The following is a 17,154-nucleotide window of genomic DNA, read 5'->3' on the forward strand; positions in this document are numbered from 1 at the left end:
ATTAACGTAGGACTAACTAGTGGGAGAGCAGACATGTATCCCCATTCATTCTTGATTTGTTATTGAATCATTTTTTTGATAAGGGATGTTTTTTTCAGTATTCATAGAAGCAAAAATCTAAAACAAATATAAAGCAGAGTTAGAAGTCAAGTTCAAGGTCTCCTTATGACTCAGGCTCTAGTTTTAGATAAATGTTGTATTAAACCCATTGATATTTTTAATTTTTTCAATCAAGGCTAATTTTTTCTATTTACATATTGTCAAAAAGGAGACTGAGGGCGAAACCACTCCAACCAAATGTTTATGTTTTTAATCACTGTAGACCCTTTTTTATTTACTTTTTTTTTATAACTCTGAATCTAGTTCTACTCAACCCCCCCCCCCCACCAATAGTTTCTCTTTTTTTATATCACCAAAATCAACCACCCCCATTTTACATTCCTAAAAACATTCAAGTATTATATTTAGTTCCTGAATGCTAGTAGTATTGACTAAAGCATTGACACATTTGATTTACCTTCATGCTGTTTTGATGTCATACAGAGATATAATGCATTTCCACATGACTTAATTATATTTGTACCAGACTTCACAAAAACATGTTTTTGTGTGCTAAACATCTACCTCAGACAGCACCAGTTGTTTTGAAATTCTTTTAAAGAAGAACATAGCAAAACCTGAAGTAAACATGGCATATCCAATATTAGATTTCTAGATATATTGTGTGTGTGATACAGTTCAGCGGAGTTGCAGACTACAAAACATAAAGCTGCCAAAATAGCTCATGCCTGACTTAACTTTTAACAAAACATTTGTTTATGCCTGTTATAAAAACATCTTTACATGAAAATACAAGAAAAAAATTGACAACCTTTGATAAAAAAGGTTTGTGATTCACAGGATTTGGCGCATTTTAGTCCATCATCTGATGAAAAATGACAGCAGCAACCAGAACAAACAACAAAAACAAAAACAGAAACAACAACAAAAGAGGAAAAACAGCTACTAACTGCATCTTTGAAAACAGCCAATTGTCCAATATTTGTTTGGGAAAATTCATAATAAAAGTGCATCTGTTTTTATTTTCTTTAGCCGTATGACAAACAGATTGCCAGATTAAAAGGGAAAAAAAGAATTTCAGGGGAGGGAGTTCTTAGAGTTCTTACTTGTTTTGCCTTGTTACACATATTACATTGTTGCAAAACAAGACGTGGCTTCATTTTTAATCCACACATACTCCTTTCAATTTTGAAGTAGTCTCAAAATATTAAAGCAATAGCCAACTCAATCATTGTCCTTCAGGCATTCTCAAAGTGAAGCGGCGGAAAACTGTTTGTATTGGAGAGAGTTACTCCTTCGCAGGTTCCCGTTTATGAAATCGGACTATTGAATTAGGATATGCTGATTGTTAATTAACCTTTCTCCATTCCATTGTTGTGCTTTCATTGCGATATTAATTACGTCTGCAGCCTTCTGAGCATTGCCATTAAAAGCATGTTCACACTTTCAGATATTTATTCAAAAATCATATAAAGAATCATTGTATAGCAATAGGAGGATAACAGGCAAGATAGCAACATCGTTTAAAGTAACGTTGTGTAAAGACACTGGTTTTGACGAGGTCATTTGACATGACAGCTGGTCAATCATGAGTGGCCGGGCGTTTATGGTAAACCCTGCCCAGTTCTATACGATTTGTATACGTACAAAATGACGTTCAGACTAGAATTGGATGCTGTTTCTTTCTTTATCAAGTTTTCCGATTCGAAATTAAAGACTTCCATATTTTCACTATCATTTTCTAAAGACATGATTATAGGTTTCTCCTGTTTTTGATAATACCGGTATCCATTAGCAGGCCCTTGTTAAACTGGTCCCTGATCCTTGCTTCATAATTATGAAGTAAACAAACAGAAAAATTGATTCTGCACTGTTTTTCTCTTATGAATGTTTCCCTACAATGTATATAATCAATAGTCCATCTATTGATATGACTTGGAGCTCCCTGGATGACTCCAGGGACCTCTTTTACATGTAGGTGCCGTGGGCATTGTTTTCACGAAATCGTCATGAGCGCAACTTCACGACATCCCATTGAAACGTGTGTTAAGTCTAATACATGGGTTCCAATGGGTTGTCAGGTAACTTGTACTTATGACGGTTTCGTGAAGTCTGCTTCCTTGACAGTCATCTATCTTCATAATAATGAGTGTAGAAAAAAAAGATTTTCAAGCATTCAGCATGAATTTTCATGGATGACTACATGCAGCTTACATGTATGTTTGTAGGCTTGTCATCCACGTGTCAGCAAATGGCTGACAGCGCACTTATTAAACCCTGTCTGTTTAGCAAGTGAGAACCCTACACCATGTGCCTTATTATTCAAGTGAGGCTGCCCCAATGCCTGGGGCTTCCATGATCATGTACGTGTACATGGTGAGGTGAGAAGCCCAATCAATTACTACAGAGACCATCGATATACACAGCGCACACGTTTGCCTCTAGTGTACGACATCTTCCGATTACCGCAGCACATGTACATGAGTAATGACCCGCGTTGGTTCTACACAGATTATTCTAGACTGAGGTGTTCGTGCAGGCTTGCCCTATCAATGTTCTCCATACGGATAACCCACCCTCTTCCCCCCGAGTTCCTTCATTTCCGAAGCCTCTGTCGTACACAGTTTTTTGTGCTCTAAGCGTTGAATAGTGGTAGCTTTAAATTGCAACAGGTTAATATAGGTTAATTAGGGGGTGACAACATTCTTGGAATGTGTGGTGGTGAAGATTTAAAGGGGAAGTCCCCTCTGGTAAAAAATTTGTCTTAACAAAAGCAGAAACAACCAGAAACATTACATAAAAGACTAACAGGGAAATGATGACAACATTCTTAGCATCTGTGGTAGCAAAGATTTTATGGGGAAGTCCACCCTGGTATGAAGATGGTCTTAACAAAATCAGAAACAAGCAGGAACATTAGATAAAGAGAAATGAAGACAACACTCTTAGCATGCGTGGTAACAAGGATTTAAAAGGGAAGTCGTCCCTGGTATAAGGTTGGACTTAATAAAAGCAGAAACAAGCAGACACATTAGATAAAGACAAATGATGAGAACATTCTTGGCATGCGTGGTAACAAAGATTTAAAGGGGTAGTCCATCCTGCTGTAAAGTTGGACTTAAGAAAAAAGGAAAGAGGAACAACTTAATGAATTTCAATGTAAGGATGAAACTGTGATCGATCAAATGCAAATGAACACTTAGTTATTTATTTTTCACTAAAAATCATTTTTGAAATTTCATCAATTTGTAATCTTGAACATTCAACACTGGTTACATTTAAATCTACAAGATATTTTCTCAGAATGCTCTAGTACCTTTAATCTGCCCACGTACATGTACATACTTCAAACCTGTGTTTACAAAAAATGTAGGCCATCACTGACCTTCTTTTGACCATGCATGCTTTAGTCAATGCTTTAGCCAATGAGGTCATCATACAATGATACAAGTATGTATATTTAGCATGTCAAGACCGCCAGCTGTTGTGTAAAACAATCGCTTGGACCATGGTAAAGTATATCTGTACGTGACAGATCTATGCACTACATGTAGGTTTCCATCAGGGGTGTGTAATTGCTGATAGAGCACTGTCTTGGTGCTGTCTGCGGTATAAAATGTTTTGCACACAGTATCAGAAATGCTTTGTGCAAGATGATCTGACGACAATGGCTGCATGTCTGTCTGTCGTTAATTATTGCACAGTTTATCCAATGCCTAACTTCAGGATTGGGCCTAACATTAAATCTATACCCTAACCCTAAACCTAACTTAAAACATGAACTTAAAGCCTAACCCAAGCCTTCATTCTCTAATCTCAATCTTTGATGAAAACCAAGCGGAGCAAATGTTGCCGGAGAAAATGTCGGATCACCCGTTTGCTGTCGTGCAATCGTTTCTTAAGATGTCTCTGATATTATGATAAAGAGTTCTCAATAACAGTGAAATTGATATCACACCTGAAACGCGCATTGACAGATTCACCCACAGTATTCACAGATTCACTCTCTACATGTCTGGTTTTTAAGTTTTCTTTGTGTAGTACATGTTCCTTTCGTGCTGTCACTGGACATTACTGAGTATTGCATTTTGTATTTGATTGTTGTTGACACGTACAGTAGTAATCACCAGAGACTAGACTTAAATATGTACCGAGCACTTCAGAGTACAGATATTGTCTTTTGAAAATTGACATGAAATTACTGATATCGAGTTTGCTAACTACATGCTCTTTGTTTTCTCTGAAAATCAAACAGTATCACATTATTTATTTAGATGTTAAGCATTCTTGAGAGGTTAATATGTACCTAGTACCATGCAGTACGAGACAGAAATTGAACTTTGATTATCAACATGAAAGTTTGTAATTACTATATAATCTTCTCATTGTACAGCATGTTTTGTCTATGCTCTGAAAATTAAAAAAAGTATTGCATTTTGAATGTGATATATGATGAGCAGACACCAGATTATGATACAGTCAAACCTGCTTTAGCGATCACCTTTTTAGAGAGACTACCTGACTATAAAGACCTCTATTTTTGTTTCCCTTGAAAATACTTCTCATTGAAACATGTACTAAAGGCACCTGTACATGAATACCACCTGCCTATAAAGACCACTTTTCTTCTCTCCAAGTAGCAGTCTTTATGTACAGGTTTCACTGTTGTAGACAGACATTGTTTTGAAATGCAACGTTACTGTAATCTGGTACGGGTTATCTTGCCATGTCGTGCCCTTGACATTCAAGGAGCTTCAAATGATTCTACTTATTACATGTGAGGCATTTAATGAAGATTAGTATATACTTTAATAGCAATGCATACAAGAAACAAAAATTGGTTCGAAACTAAATTGTAATTTTGTGGTCTATTGCAATCTCTCCTAATCATGTTATGTCTGTTTCATCTTGCTTCGTCCTTCAGAAAATTAAAGAGTATTGCGTTTTGAAATTGATACTTGTTTTGCAATTAATACTTGTTTTGCAATCACTGAAGATAAGCATGCAATAGATGGATAGAAATCCTATTTTGAAGTTTAATTCTGTTGTTATGGTAATTTTGTATGTCTGTATCTTTGTGCTTTCTCTGATAAATCACTGAATATTGCATTTTGTATTTGATACATTTTGAGCGATCACTAGAGGGCAATGCACAGTAGATTGAAATCCTGTTTTGAAATTTAAATGTGACTGCAATGACTTATGTATGTTTTAAAGTTTAATTTTTGTTTATTGTTATCCTGTAAATGTATGTTCACATCTTGCCCTGATAAAAGAAAAAAAATTCAGATTCCAGTGTAATCTAATGCTTTGAATATTTTTATGTCAGTATCATTATTACAAATATGCAACAGTATTTTGCTGAAAAAGTCAATTCCTATCATATTTTCTTACAAGGTGATATCATATTTTCTCTCTCATTTGGTTTCATTGCATGCATGCAAATACATATTTTAGAATTTCTTCATGTTTTATATGAATTTTAATGAATTATTTTTGTTATCAATTCCATTTTGATGTCTATTTCCTTGTTTAAAAATATGGATCTTATGCTGTACTCAATATTCATCCTTCAAAATTTTCCACTTTATACATTTCTTTTGCATGATTTCTGTCGAGAATTGCATTAATTAATTAAAAGCAATCATTCTAAAGTGTTGTGCTTTCTCATTTTGAAATTACATTGAATTAAATTTTGAATTTTTGCTTTCTGCAATATAAATTAACACACGTGGTAGTGTGTAGTATTAAAGTATCTAGACATTTCTTTTTGCTAGATATCTATGTCATTATTACTGTTTAGACTATAATATTGAATTGATCTGGTTATTTAGTTTCCATCCCATGGGAGCCATAGTCTAACTGGACATGATTGAATATTTCACAAACTTATGTATTACTCCTAGATGAATGGAATGAAAGAAAAAAGAGGGGGGGGGGAATCAATCAATACATTACATGGGCCCTTTTTCTAGAAACCTGTTATCAATAACAAGATATGATGATTATTTAAAGACGAAGTTGAGTTCTGGTCATGCGATTGCATTGTGAAAGAAACGGTGTGGAACCGACCAGAAAAGGTTGATCATCTAGCATATAAGAATTTGTGTGTATTGCAAGGTTCTGGAATCATCAAAATGATAAGAAATTTGGCCAAGTCTTGGTAAAGTTACAAACACTTGCACAGAAAGATGTATATGGGACTACACGAACACGTGGCGTAAAAAGCCGTCCCCCGATTTTTACGATGTTACATGCATATTTAGAATATGAAGGCATTTGAAGAGCCATGCTTTTCAGGGAACATGTCTTAACTGATGTTCTTCCACATTTGCATAATAAGAATGAGTAATGCTCACAAATTATTGTTTGCCTCTTCCCAGAACTCAACCTTCTCTTTAAAGCTAGAGATGCATGTATCCTTACATTTTATTGGCTGTGAGCAGATTTGTCATAGATCTGTGGCAGTACCGGTATATTGATAACAAGTATTATGAAACGGGACCCTGATCATATAAAAATTGTGTCAAGATAATTTAAATTTGTCCACCGAGTTCTGTTCCAGTTGGCATTCTATGAATAATGTGCTTACCAGTATACAATAAATGTAAAAGAGCCCTGTTCCTGTACCTTTTATCAATTTTTCCTTATTTGCATGAAACTTCTTTGCAGTATATCATTTCAATTTCAAAAGGATATTTGTAGCCCAGTGATCATATACTGTACATGTATGCATAATGTAGGCCTGATTGATGCCTCCCCCTTTTGATTTGTTGCCTTTTCATTACAGAAGTTCTGAGCCAAAACGGTGTGTTATCACAAAATAGATAGCGGAGGAAATACAATTTTCTTATAGAAACCCAATTTCTTTGTTCAGAATTTGATATCTGAGTGACACAAAGCAAATTTACAGTGTATGCCCTTTTTTGTTGGGAAGGGGGGCGGGTGAAAGTCATGTATTGTATCCCTCAGCCCTTCATAGGCAAAGTTGCACCTTTTTTAGCACCTTATCTAATTCGAGCTTTTCTCCCAGACTTCAGACAAAAACAAACAAGCAAATTAAAAAAAGCAAAGAATGAGCGACAAGCACCAAAAAAACAAAACAAAAATTCAATCTCATTTTGGCAGTCCCCCAGCCCTACTCATGGATATCTGTGTTTTTTGTGTGTCTTGTGTTTCGATCATCATGCAAAACCCAAATTTACCTGTGGCGGCCATTTTGCATGTGTGTTATCCCTTGTTTAGATCCGTGGCCACAACATGGCGCACCTGGATCCCCTCGGCATCAACGCGGCTGACCTCACAGAGGTCGTACCTCCGGAGCTGGTCCTCACAAGCTACCAAATGGGTAAGAAAATCACGAGAGCCGAGAAGCCGCCACGAGCATGCCTCCATTTTTCATTTCTCTTTTGTTTTTATTTGCTTCTCTCCTTTTCATATCTACCTGTAATCCGCTACTAGCTTCATCGCATCTTGCCATTAGACCAGGGGGGTGTTTCATAAAGCTGTTCATAAAGTTACGCATGACTTTACGAAGGACTTAAATATGAAGTGTCAGATAGGATGCCCGAAGTTTTTCCTGATGTTTTCACAAATTGTGAATATTTTTCGAATAACCTCAATTAAATTATGGCAAAAAATATATTTTGCATTAAAAATGTTTGTTATAATAAGAATGTTAATCTACATCTCTGATCTGCACAGTTCAACTTTAGTTGATGCAGTTAAAAAATGATTGAGCATCCCATTTGGCTTTTCATATATAAGTCATTTGTAAAGTCATGCGTAACTTTACGAACAGCTTTATGAAACACCCCCCAGTATACACTTTTCTGAAGGATGGTGTTTGGTACATGTAGATGTAGGCAATTTTTAGGCACCAATCCTCAGCACCCCCTCCCCCCCTTCCAACAAGTTTTCATATTTTGAAAGCCTATAACAAAATGAAATTGAGATAATCAAAAAGTAATCAAAAATTGAGTACCCGGTATGCCTTTATTATACCTAATCTTTGTAGGCCTTAAATAGATCAAATATGGTTAACCTGTTAACTACTGAATTCTGTGATTCCCACGGGTTTAATACAGGAACCATCCAATTCCCATAAGGAAGGGGTTAAACATATAATTGGAGATAAATTTGGTACCCATGTGCTCTAGGGCATGCAGGTCGCTTAATGGTCTGAGAAAAATGCAGGAATGGTGCCTATAAAATGTCTACCATAGTTGTTTTAACTTTACCTTGTGTGCCTTTCTGTATTGATTTGTATTTAGATTTTACACTTGAGTAGAATAGCATACTGGCTAAAAAGAACACAATATGCACATCAGAGCATGACCAATGTGTAGTTTAGGCACACTTAGATTGTGTAGGCTATATGAAAACACTGAGAGAATACTGTCTGTACACTGTCTGACACCTTGACATAATGTGACTGACACTGTGGCCATAGATAGGAGCACCTATGTATGTACCACAGTGTGACCACAGCAGATTAACATCTTCACTATGTGACTGTGTATGACACTGTTATGACACCATTACACACCTGTGTGACACTGTACAGTAGCCATAGTGAAAAATCACAATTGGTGCACCACAGTGGGGTCACAGTGTAGTTTTGGAACATGTTTACTGTGCTGCACAGTAGTTATAATGTGTTACTCTGGGAATGTGACACAGTGTAAAATACTGTGGTCACAGAAAAGCACAGAGTATGCACCACAGTGTGTGAAAAGTGGATTTAGAGCATTTCCACAGTGTTTTGGAATATGTTTACTGTGTTGCACAGCAGTTATAGTGTGTTAATCCGTGAACGTGACACAGTGTAAAATACTGTGGTCACAGAAAAGCACAGAGTATGCACCACAGTGTGTGAAAAGTGGATTTAGAGCATTTCCACAGTGTTTTGGAATATGTTTACTGTGTTGCACAGCAGTTATAGTGTGTTAATCCGTGAACGTGACACAGTGTAAAATACTGTGGTCACAAAAAAACATGTGGGATTCACCACAGTGTGTGAAACGAAGTGGATTTGTTACATTTCCACATTGTTGACTGTTGCAAAAACTTAGTCCACACTATGACCACAGAGATTAACCATAGTGTGGTCACATAGACTTGCATCACCTAATTCACTTCTCAAAGTGTTGGACTACATGTATGTGAGCTCACTGTGGGTGTTGGTCACTATGTTCTTTCTAGTAGGTACTATGTATGCATGCATTCATAATCACATTTGGTCATGGGTAACATTTACGCTCACTCCTTTAATTTTTCAAATTCATTTTCCACTAGTATATGTACTGTATATAGAGTTTAGTATCATACCTTTTCACAATTTTTCATTGATGAAAGAAATATAATATGTATGTATTGCTTCACCTCTCTTGCAAATAAAAATATATCTTTAAAAACAACTTTAAAAAAATGAATACAAATCTATGCATTTAAACACCTGTTATGCATGAGGGCCCCAGTTTATCAAATTCCATATAATGAAGCCTAATTAGGCATTCTGCATGATTTAGTTACAGGTTGATTTGGTACAATAAATCCTTTTGATGAGAATTTTGACAGTTATGAAATGTTTAGAAGCATCATAATTTGGAATATATTGGAATGCTAATGGTATTCTGAAATTGGAACTGTCAATTTTTATTGGATATGAATTGTATTCAATTGTTTAATGGGCTTTGAGACTAACAAATAACTGCAGGGCTCATGTGAACTGTTTAAAGTTGTTAAGTTGACTCCATTTTAGAAGTAAAGATATATGTAACATGTAGAAAAATGCTTGCATTATTTTTTAGATGAAATGTCAACCATGATTGAGACATGTACATATGTACAGTATGTATGTGCAGAAAGCCCTAAAAACTAAAAAAAAAATCTTCAAGGCATCTTAGTATTTTGTAATAAAATGAGCAGCAAAGAAGAACAAAAAGAGAAGATAAATTGTTTGGTAGATGGGCATTTCTATATTATAACAAAAATATAGCAATATACATTGTACTAGATGTAGATGCCAGCAAGCATGATGTAGTTAGAAAAAATAAATAATTTCAATGCAGAGCTTCGATGCTTTCTTTGTACCCTGTAAAGCCGGAATAAATTATTCTGACATCTTTCCAAGCTATGATTTATTCTTGATAGATAAAGTTGACATCTTCTCAGAATTATTTTATCAATAAAACTTTATAGATCAATAAAGTTCTGTGAAGATACAAATTTCATCCATGAAGAATATATCATGTTGTCACACTCAATTCATGGAAAGACGTACAGTGTGTTCCAACTTTATGGGCAACAGTGTTGATGATGATGGTATCTTTATTTATGTCATCTTCTATGTAGATTTTTGCTTGAGCTGAAATATGTAATCTCACATAATTTCATTTACCGGTACATTTATTTATTTCCATGGGAAAATAAAAAATTATATTATATAATCTTCAAAATATACACATATATACTGGGTAATCAGATTGCCATTTGATGTGCAGTGCTATAGCAGGCAATCTCTATGCACAGATGAAGTCGCTGCCCACAGGAAGGCCAGTACTGCCATTGACACTACGCAGCAGTTACAGCCTTGCAGGCAGCGGACAAAATCTGCAAATCAAGTCAGGAGGAATATGATTTAATAAAATTGTATGCTAGGAACCAAAAAGGCGTAATTCCTAAAACACATGAGTTAACGCCCTTCTGGCTTCAAACAAGCGCAATGAAGGTACATGTACATGCGAGCTGGTGTGAGGCACACAGCGCACGCTACAAGGTATGTGTTGCTCTACATAAGTAAAAAAAAAAATATGCAGAAGATGACTGTTCACTAATAAGTCTTTCCTGGTACGACACAACATGTGCATTAATGCACAAATGTGCTTTGACGATGTCACGTGCCACTGCTGAACGACCTTCATCTATGAGTATTTAAATGTGCCTTGAATAAGATAAGGTGCAAGAAATTGAGGACTGAATATAAAACCCGAAGCCTTGTTGCGTAAAAGCTGGTTATGGTATTTTTTGTCGACCGCAGTTTGTGATATGACACAGTCAGTCAGAACTCTTTACCATTAGAAATCAATTAGTGTTTGTTTGGGACGTAAGCCTACATAATACTCATACATTTTACATGAATGAGTCACCCATGTTTAATACACTCATATCTAGAGTCCACTATTACAAAAATGTTCTAGGGTAATTCCATCATAATGTCTTTAGATTTCCTGTCGCCTGTTTGCTACAGACTACAAATTTCTCTTGGCAACCATCAGAAGTCTGAGGTTTATCTGACCTGGCAGCCACTTGTGCATGTAAAAAATATGCGTATGGTGATTGTGATTAGGTTATAAACGCTTGTTCACATTAGATGTGGTAGACTGGTGGTGGTGGTTTGCCAAAATGTTTTTTTAATGACTTGAGCTTTATAATGCGTTCACCTTTCTCTATCTTGTAACATAAAGATACTGCTAGTGAGTACATGTAGGACTTTTGTTCTCACCCGACTCCTATAGAAACATTTTCCTACATCGTGTATGAACAAGCCTTAAGGAGAAAACATTTAGAACAGCTAAATGTCGGTGTTTTCAGGTTAGGAGCATTGTTTACATGAAGTTGATGCATTCATAAAATGTAGGCCTAGAATCTAGGCCTGTTCCTAAGAAGAATGCTTAGGTCTTAGGACACCTTGAACTGACAGAATATCAATTGAAGAAGTGCTCAATAAGGAATGTGTTGATAGATCCCTCCTTAACATCATAAAGAGAAGACATCTTCAGTTTGTTTAATAGGCATATCATGAGAAGAGAAAGGTACAGAAAACAGGATACTGACAGGAAAAATGAGGGAAAGAGAAGCAGAGGGAGACAGGGCATCAAATACATGGATAAGTTCATTGGGCTGACTGGTAACAGAAGCATTGTCGCAATACAAAGAACCATAGCTAGAAGTATATGGAAAGCCTTGATCGCCAATGTCTGGAACATACAAGGCACCTAGCAAGCAAGCCAGCTAAATCTAGGCCTAGGCGTATTCACTCTAAATCAGAGACGGGGAAAGTAGCAGAATTCTTCCAAGAAGAAAATCAAAAATCCCTAATCAAGTTATTAATAAATCCAATTGTTGTCAAGACGAATAATCAATGCAAGCTCCTACCCTGGAAAAGTGGGACATCTCAATTACAGTATGATAGGAATGAGTCACGTCTGATGAATATTCTACAGGTCTAGTTACCATTTACAGTTTGATGATATCAGATGTGATTTGGGTGCTGGATTATGCAGTCTAGACATGTCATGGAATACACCCCAGTTCACATTTAAAGAATAATCCGTTACATGGTTTTAAATAATTCAAATGGGTTTCTCTTTATATCTCATATGTACATGAAGGAGTGATGTTTTTAAAATTCCATAAATGTAATATTGAATAAATATGCATTTATTTTGATACAGATATGAAATGATGTATGAAGTAGTGGAATTTCTAGAGCCGTATATGGATATTAGGTGATACATATGTTTGCCTTGTAGTATAGAGGGAATGAAAAATAAATCATTTTTATGTTAACATGCTTGTGAGAAGAAAAAAATTAACACAATTCTAATCTAGTGCATCAAAGACAGAAATAGATTATGCATTAGTCAATAGTCCGGCATGTTTGTGATAGATAGGACATGCTAATTTAAGAAAACTCATGGTGTGGGTGTGAAGATAATGATATATAATGCCCAACAGAGAAGCATTAAATAGCAATGATGTTTATTCTGATTACATACATAATTTGTTGATTAATGACAGGTATGCTTAATGGGTTTCTTAATGGTACATTTATAAGGAAGTATTTTGCTATATAAAGCAAGAATTACATTTTTTATTAAAAGGACTTTCTTGGCGTGTGGTCTGTGACTGAATTATATATAGAGAGAGAGAAGAAGCCAAATGATATCACTTCAAAATCTCCCCCTTTCCCCTCCCCGCAAGAAAAAAAAAAGATGCATGCAATATTTTATGGTCCTATTGACACTTCTTGAGGGTTATAGATTCTTAATGGAAAAGAGGAGTATTGGAAAAGAGCATTTTTGTCCCCCTGTTCAGCGACTGGCATGCTATCTTCTTTTCCTCTGCCTTTTCACTGATTGACTCAAACCAAGGACCTCGGCTAATTTAGCCTCAATTTACCTGATTGCCTTGTCTCGGTAGACTAGCTTTTCATAGCATTGAAATGAGGCCAAGGGGTTCAGGGGTTCAGGGGTTCACATTTTTTATGAAAAGCATGTTTTTCATACGCTCTGTAGATAATCACAATATTCAAAGGGGATTAACGCAGTTCGCCACTGTGGTGTTTGTCCATTTTAATCCCTCTAAAATAGAGAATACTGATGATCACAAAACAAATCTTATCGCAGCTTATGGAAGTGCACAGAGCTCATGCATCTTAGATTTGCAATGTTGTCCAGGCAAACAACATTTGAAACCATATGGCAGTATTTCATCCTTTTGTGCATTACATTCACCAACATGTCCAAGACTGTACCATGATCATTGTTGAACCATGAAGACTAGTTCTGTTTACACTGTTACCATCCATTTAATTGTCATTTTGTTCTATAGGAAATTAGGAATAGATTAGTCATTGCACCAGATACCATCTGCGGCTTCAAGATGTTGTAACATGTATCTGTGAATGCATCGTCTTATGGTCACCTACCACCTTAAAGCTGTGTCCTTTATTATTCGGAATTAGCTTCCTCCAGAGAGCACAAAAGGTTACCATTCTGTGTTTTAATGTGTTTTTTTTAAGAAAAACAAGAACTCATTCAGTTCATGACAACTCTAATCAATCATGTTACCTTTTTCATACGTCATAGTCTTTATCCTTTGCGCCGTTATCATATGAAGATAATTTTTAAAAGTCTGTTGTTACAACCTTAAAAAGTACTTTGACCCTGATGTACTTGACTTCACTGGCATAGGTCCAGAAACCAAGTAAGGAGTAAACACCAGAATATCATGATCATTGAGTTTTCATTCTGTTGCACACCCTAGTTATTCAAGCGTTATTTCATATTTTTGTGTATTGTATTTACATTAGTTTGTGTAATTTGATTAAATTGATTTTCTTGGTTAAGTTCTTCATTTTTGATGACTAATGCCTTACAAATGCAGGTACAATGTACATTGTATATATATACATGTAGAGTTAAAAATTCATCTAAGGTAGATATGAAAGTCATATCTTCCATAAAGTTGGAATTTCTAAGAAGAAATTAAGTTGATACTTTTCACTGTTTATGCCATAGTTGTAAATGATGAGCCGTTGAATTTCGTTTAGTGAAGATTTCATCAATGCAGATGCTTTCATTAGTGTGATTAAGATTTTTTTAAATTTTTTTTTTTAAATCATCATGTATTTTTAGTGATATCATAAGAGATACTCCCTCCCAACACAATGTCTTTGTCTTTTTCTACCCTCTGACCTTTGACCTTTCCAAGATGACAAAGACATGGATCGGGTGTTCACCCTCCCAACCACCACCTTCATCGGTGGCGACAAGCAGGCCCTGCCTCTCCGGGAGATCATCGAACGAATGGAGGTAAGTTGAAACAGAAGTAAGAGTAGTAGGGTTTTTATACCTCAGTCATACCAAGACCGATGCCAGACTGACTACAGACCAAATACCATTACCGCGAAAGGTAACAAATTGGGATGCAGTCTGGTTGCCGATGTGACTGTGGTATAAGCTTGCATTTGAAAATTTGATGTCAATTTTTTTGCTACTGTACTCCGAATACTGGTAAGGTTAATCTTCATAAAAATACTTGAAATGGGATTAAGGATTTACTTTTCAAAAGGCAGTAGCTACACCTCATAAGCTCAGTCATAAACTGTATTGTAGCAAGTACATAAATCTTCTGTCATTACAAATATTAGATGCCTACTATATTGATGGCCTATAAAAGGCTTCACACACTCATACATGGAGGTGTACCACAGGGATCATTACACTGACCTATACTGTTCCATTCACAAACCTGTTCACTTATGTCCAACTTCATGCAGAATGTTTACTGCCGCAGCATTGGTGTAGAGTACATGTTCATCAACGACAGGGAGAAGTGTGACTGGATCAGGCAGCAGTTTGAGAAGCCAGGAGCCATGCAGCTCTCCAAGATGGACAAGCGACTCATCCTGGAGCGTCTCATCCGCTCCACCAGGTACGTATGGCTCCGCCCATCTCAGCGGGGTCCGTTGAGAGTTTGAGAAGGGTACCATCCATGTCACACCCGTGTATCAATTGGCATGCTATGCTTAATGATAAACTTGAGTTCTGGGGGGGGGGGGAGGGGGAAGGAAATGAATTCTCACAGAATCAAACGAAACTTACACTGAATGTTCAAGATTACAAAAAGATGTCATTTGCCAAACAATTTTGGTAGAAAATGTTTACTGGCTGAGTAATGAGCATAGAAAGAGAAGGAAATCAAGGTTAGTATCCCCAACACCATTTGTGTAGTCCCATATACATCTCTCTGTGTACAGTGTTTGTTACTTTACCAAGACTGGGCCAAATTTATTATGATTTTGATGACTCCAGAACCTTGCAGTACACACCAATATTTACCTGCTACATGATCAACTTTTTCTGATCCATTCTACACCTTTTCTTTCACAATGCAATCTCATGACCAGAACTCAACTTTATCTTTAATGACCTAAATCAATGATGAATTAATGAATCTCAAAAAGCTTTTCTCTTAATATTAAAAATCTTAGAGATTATCTAATTCTTCATGTATGTATTCCAAAATATATAAATTTGATTGTTTGATAGTTCTTTTGTTTTCTGAAAACAGTCTTTAGATTATGTTAGTATGGTAGTTACTTCTCGGGGTGAGTCTCAAATAGTGTTACATGCTTGTTTGCTCGCTCATATGTACAAAATACCCGCAACATTTTAATGAAATTATCCAATGGTAAATGAATACATCCTAATTTCGAAGCATTTTGAATGAAACTAGACCAAATGGCAAAATGTCAAAGGAAAAATTATCAAAAATATAATTTTATTATTGGGTATATTTTATACTTCCAAGTTACATGTGGTCTTTGGTTAGTGATAATAGCATTGTAACTTTGATGTTGTGTGTGATTTACCTCATTATGATGATTGAAGTCAAAGACTGAGGGGACTTGTCCTGAGTTCCATGGCATGATTCGATTCCATTCAGTATTAATTCAATTCCATAGTCCTTAACAGTTACATCAAAATACTATTTATACATAATTATTATTAAAATAGTAAAATATTGACAGTAAAAAAAATAGGAATTTGGTTGATGTACATGTATAAAAACCCTAGGGGGTTTATCTGGACAGCCACCATAAACAGTAAAACTAATAAAAGAATCATACAAAATGATATATGATACATGAATACACAATAACAAAAACAACAACAAACAAAACCAAAACAAAACGAAGTTGAACATAAGCAAAAACAAGAATATAGACCGCACAACCCTAAGATAATATTATAATTGATGTAATTCTTGTTCTCTTGACCCCTTCCTGTATTTCAGGTTTGAAGAGTTTCTGGCTCGTAAGTGGTCTGCCGAGAAGCGTTTCGGCCTAGAGGGGTGCGAGGTACTCATCCCAGCTCTGAAATCAATCATCGACGAGTGCAGCGCCAAAGGTGTGGAGAGCTTCATCCTTGGCATGCCCCACCGGTAGGTAGACAGGAATAAGTGGTAATAGGAAGGGGTGGCAGAGGGGAGAGAGGGGTACCAGACGTGCCCCAAAGGGCGTGGATGGGGTAGGAAGACATTGTGGAGAGGGGTACCAGACATGCCCCATGGTAATTGGAAGAGTGGTAAAAGGGACAGAACGAGGGGTGGGAGTAATGAGACATGCCCCACCGGTAAGTAATCGGGAGTGGTAGAAGTGGAAAGGAGGGGATGGAGGGGTACTAGACATGCCTCATGTAATTGGGAGGGTGGTAAAAGTGGCAGAAAGAGGGATGGGGGGGGGGGGGATATGAGACATGCCCAACTAGTAAGTACTTGGGAGTGGTAGAAGTGGAAGGAAGA

The 17,154-nt window shown here is 36.3% G+C and overlaps 1 protein-coding gene across 2 annotated transcripts in view; it reads left to right on the forward strand.

The window, feature by feature from the left end:
• LOC587800 (2-oxoglutarate dehydrogenase, mitochondrial) overlaps nt 1-17,154 on the forward strand; it is a 55,149-nt gene that overhangs the window by 17,903 nt on the left and 20,092 nt on the right. Inside the window, exons 3-6 of one of the 2 annotated variants that reach the window (XM_030979729.1) lie at nt 7,306-7,408; nt 14,560-14,660; nt 15,128-15,282; nt 16,648-16,794. In XM_030979729.1, coding sequence (XP_030835589.1) covers nt 7,306-7,408; nt 14,560-14,660; nt 15,128-15,282; nt 16,648-16,794 — 506 coding nt within the window. The remainder of the gene's footprint in view (nt 1-7,305; nt 7,409-14,559; nt 14,661-15,127; nt 15,283-16,647; nt 16,795-17,154) is intronic. The other variant, XM_030979728.1, reaches the window with a different exon arrangement.

Source organism: Strongylocentrotus purpuratus, unplaced genomic scaffold (assembly GCF_000002235.5).
Source record: "Strongylocentrotus purpuratus isolate Spur 01 unplaced genomic scaffold, Spur_5.0 spur5_scaffold_10, whole genome shotgun sequence".
Classification (NCBI taxonomy): domain Eukaryota; kingdom Metazoa; phylum Echinodermata; class Echinoidea; order Camarodonta; family Strongylocentrotidae; genus Strongylocentrotus; species Strongylocentrotus purpuratus.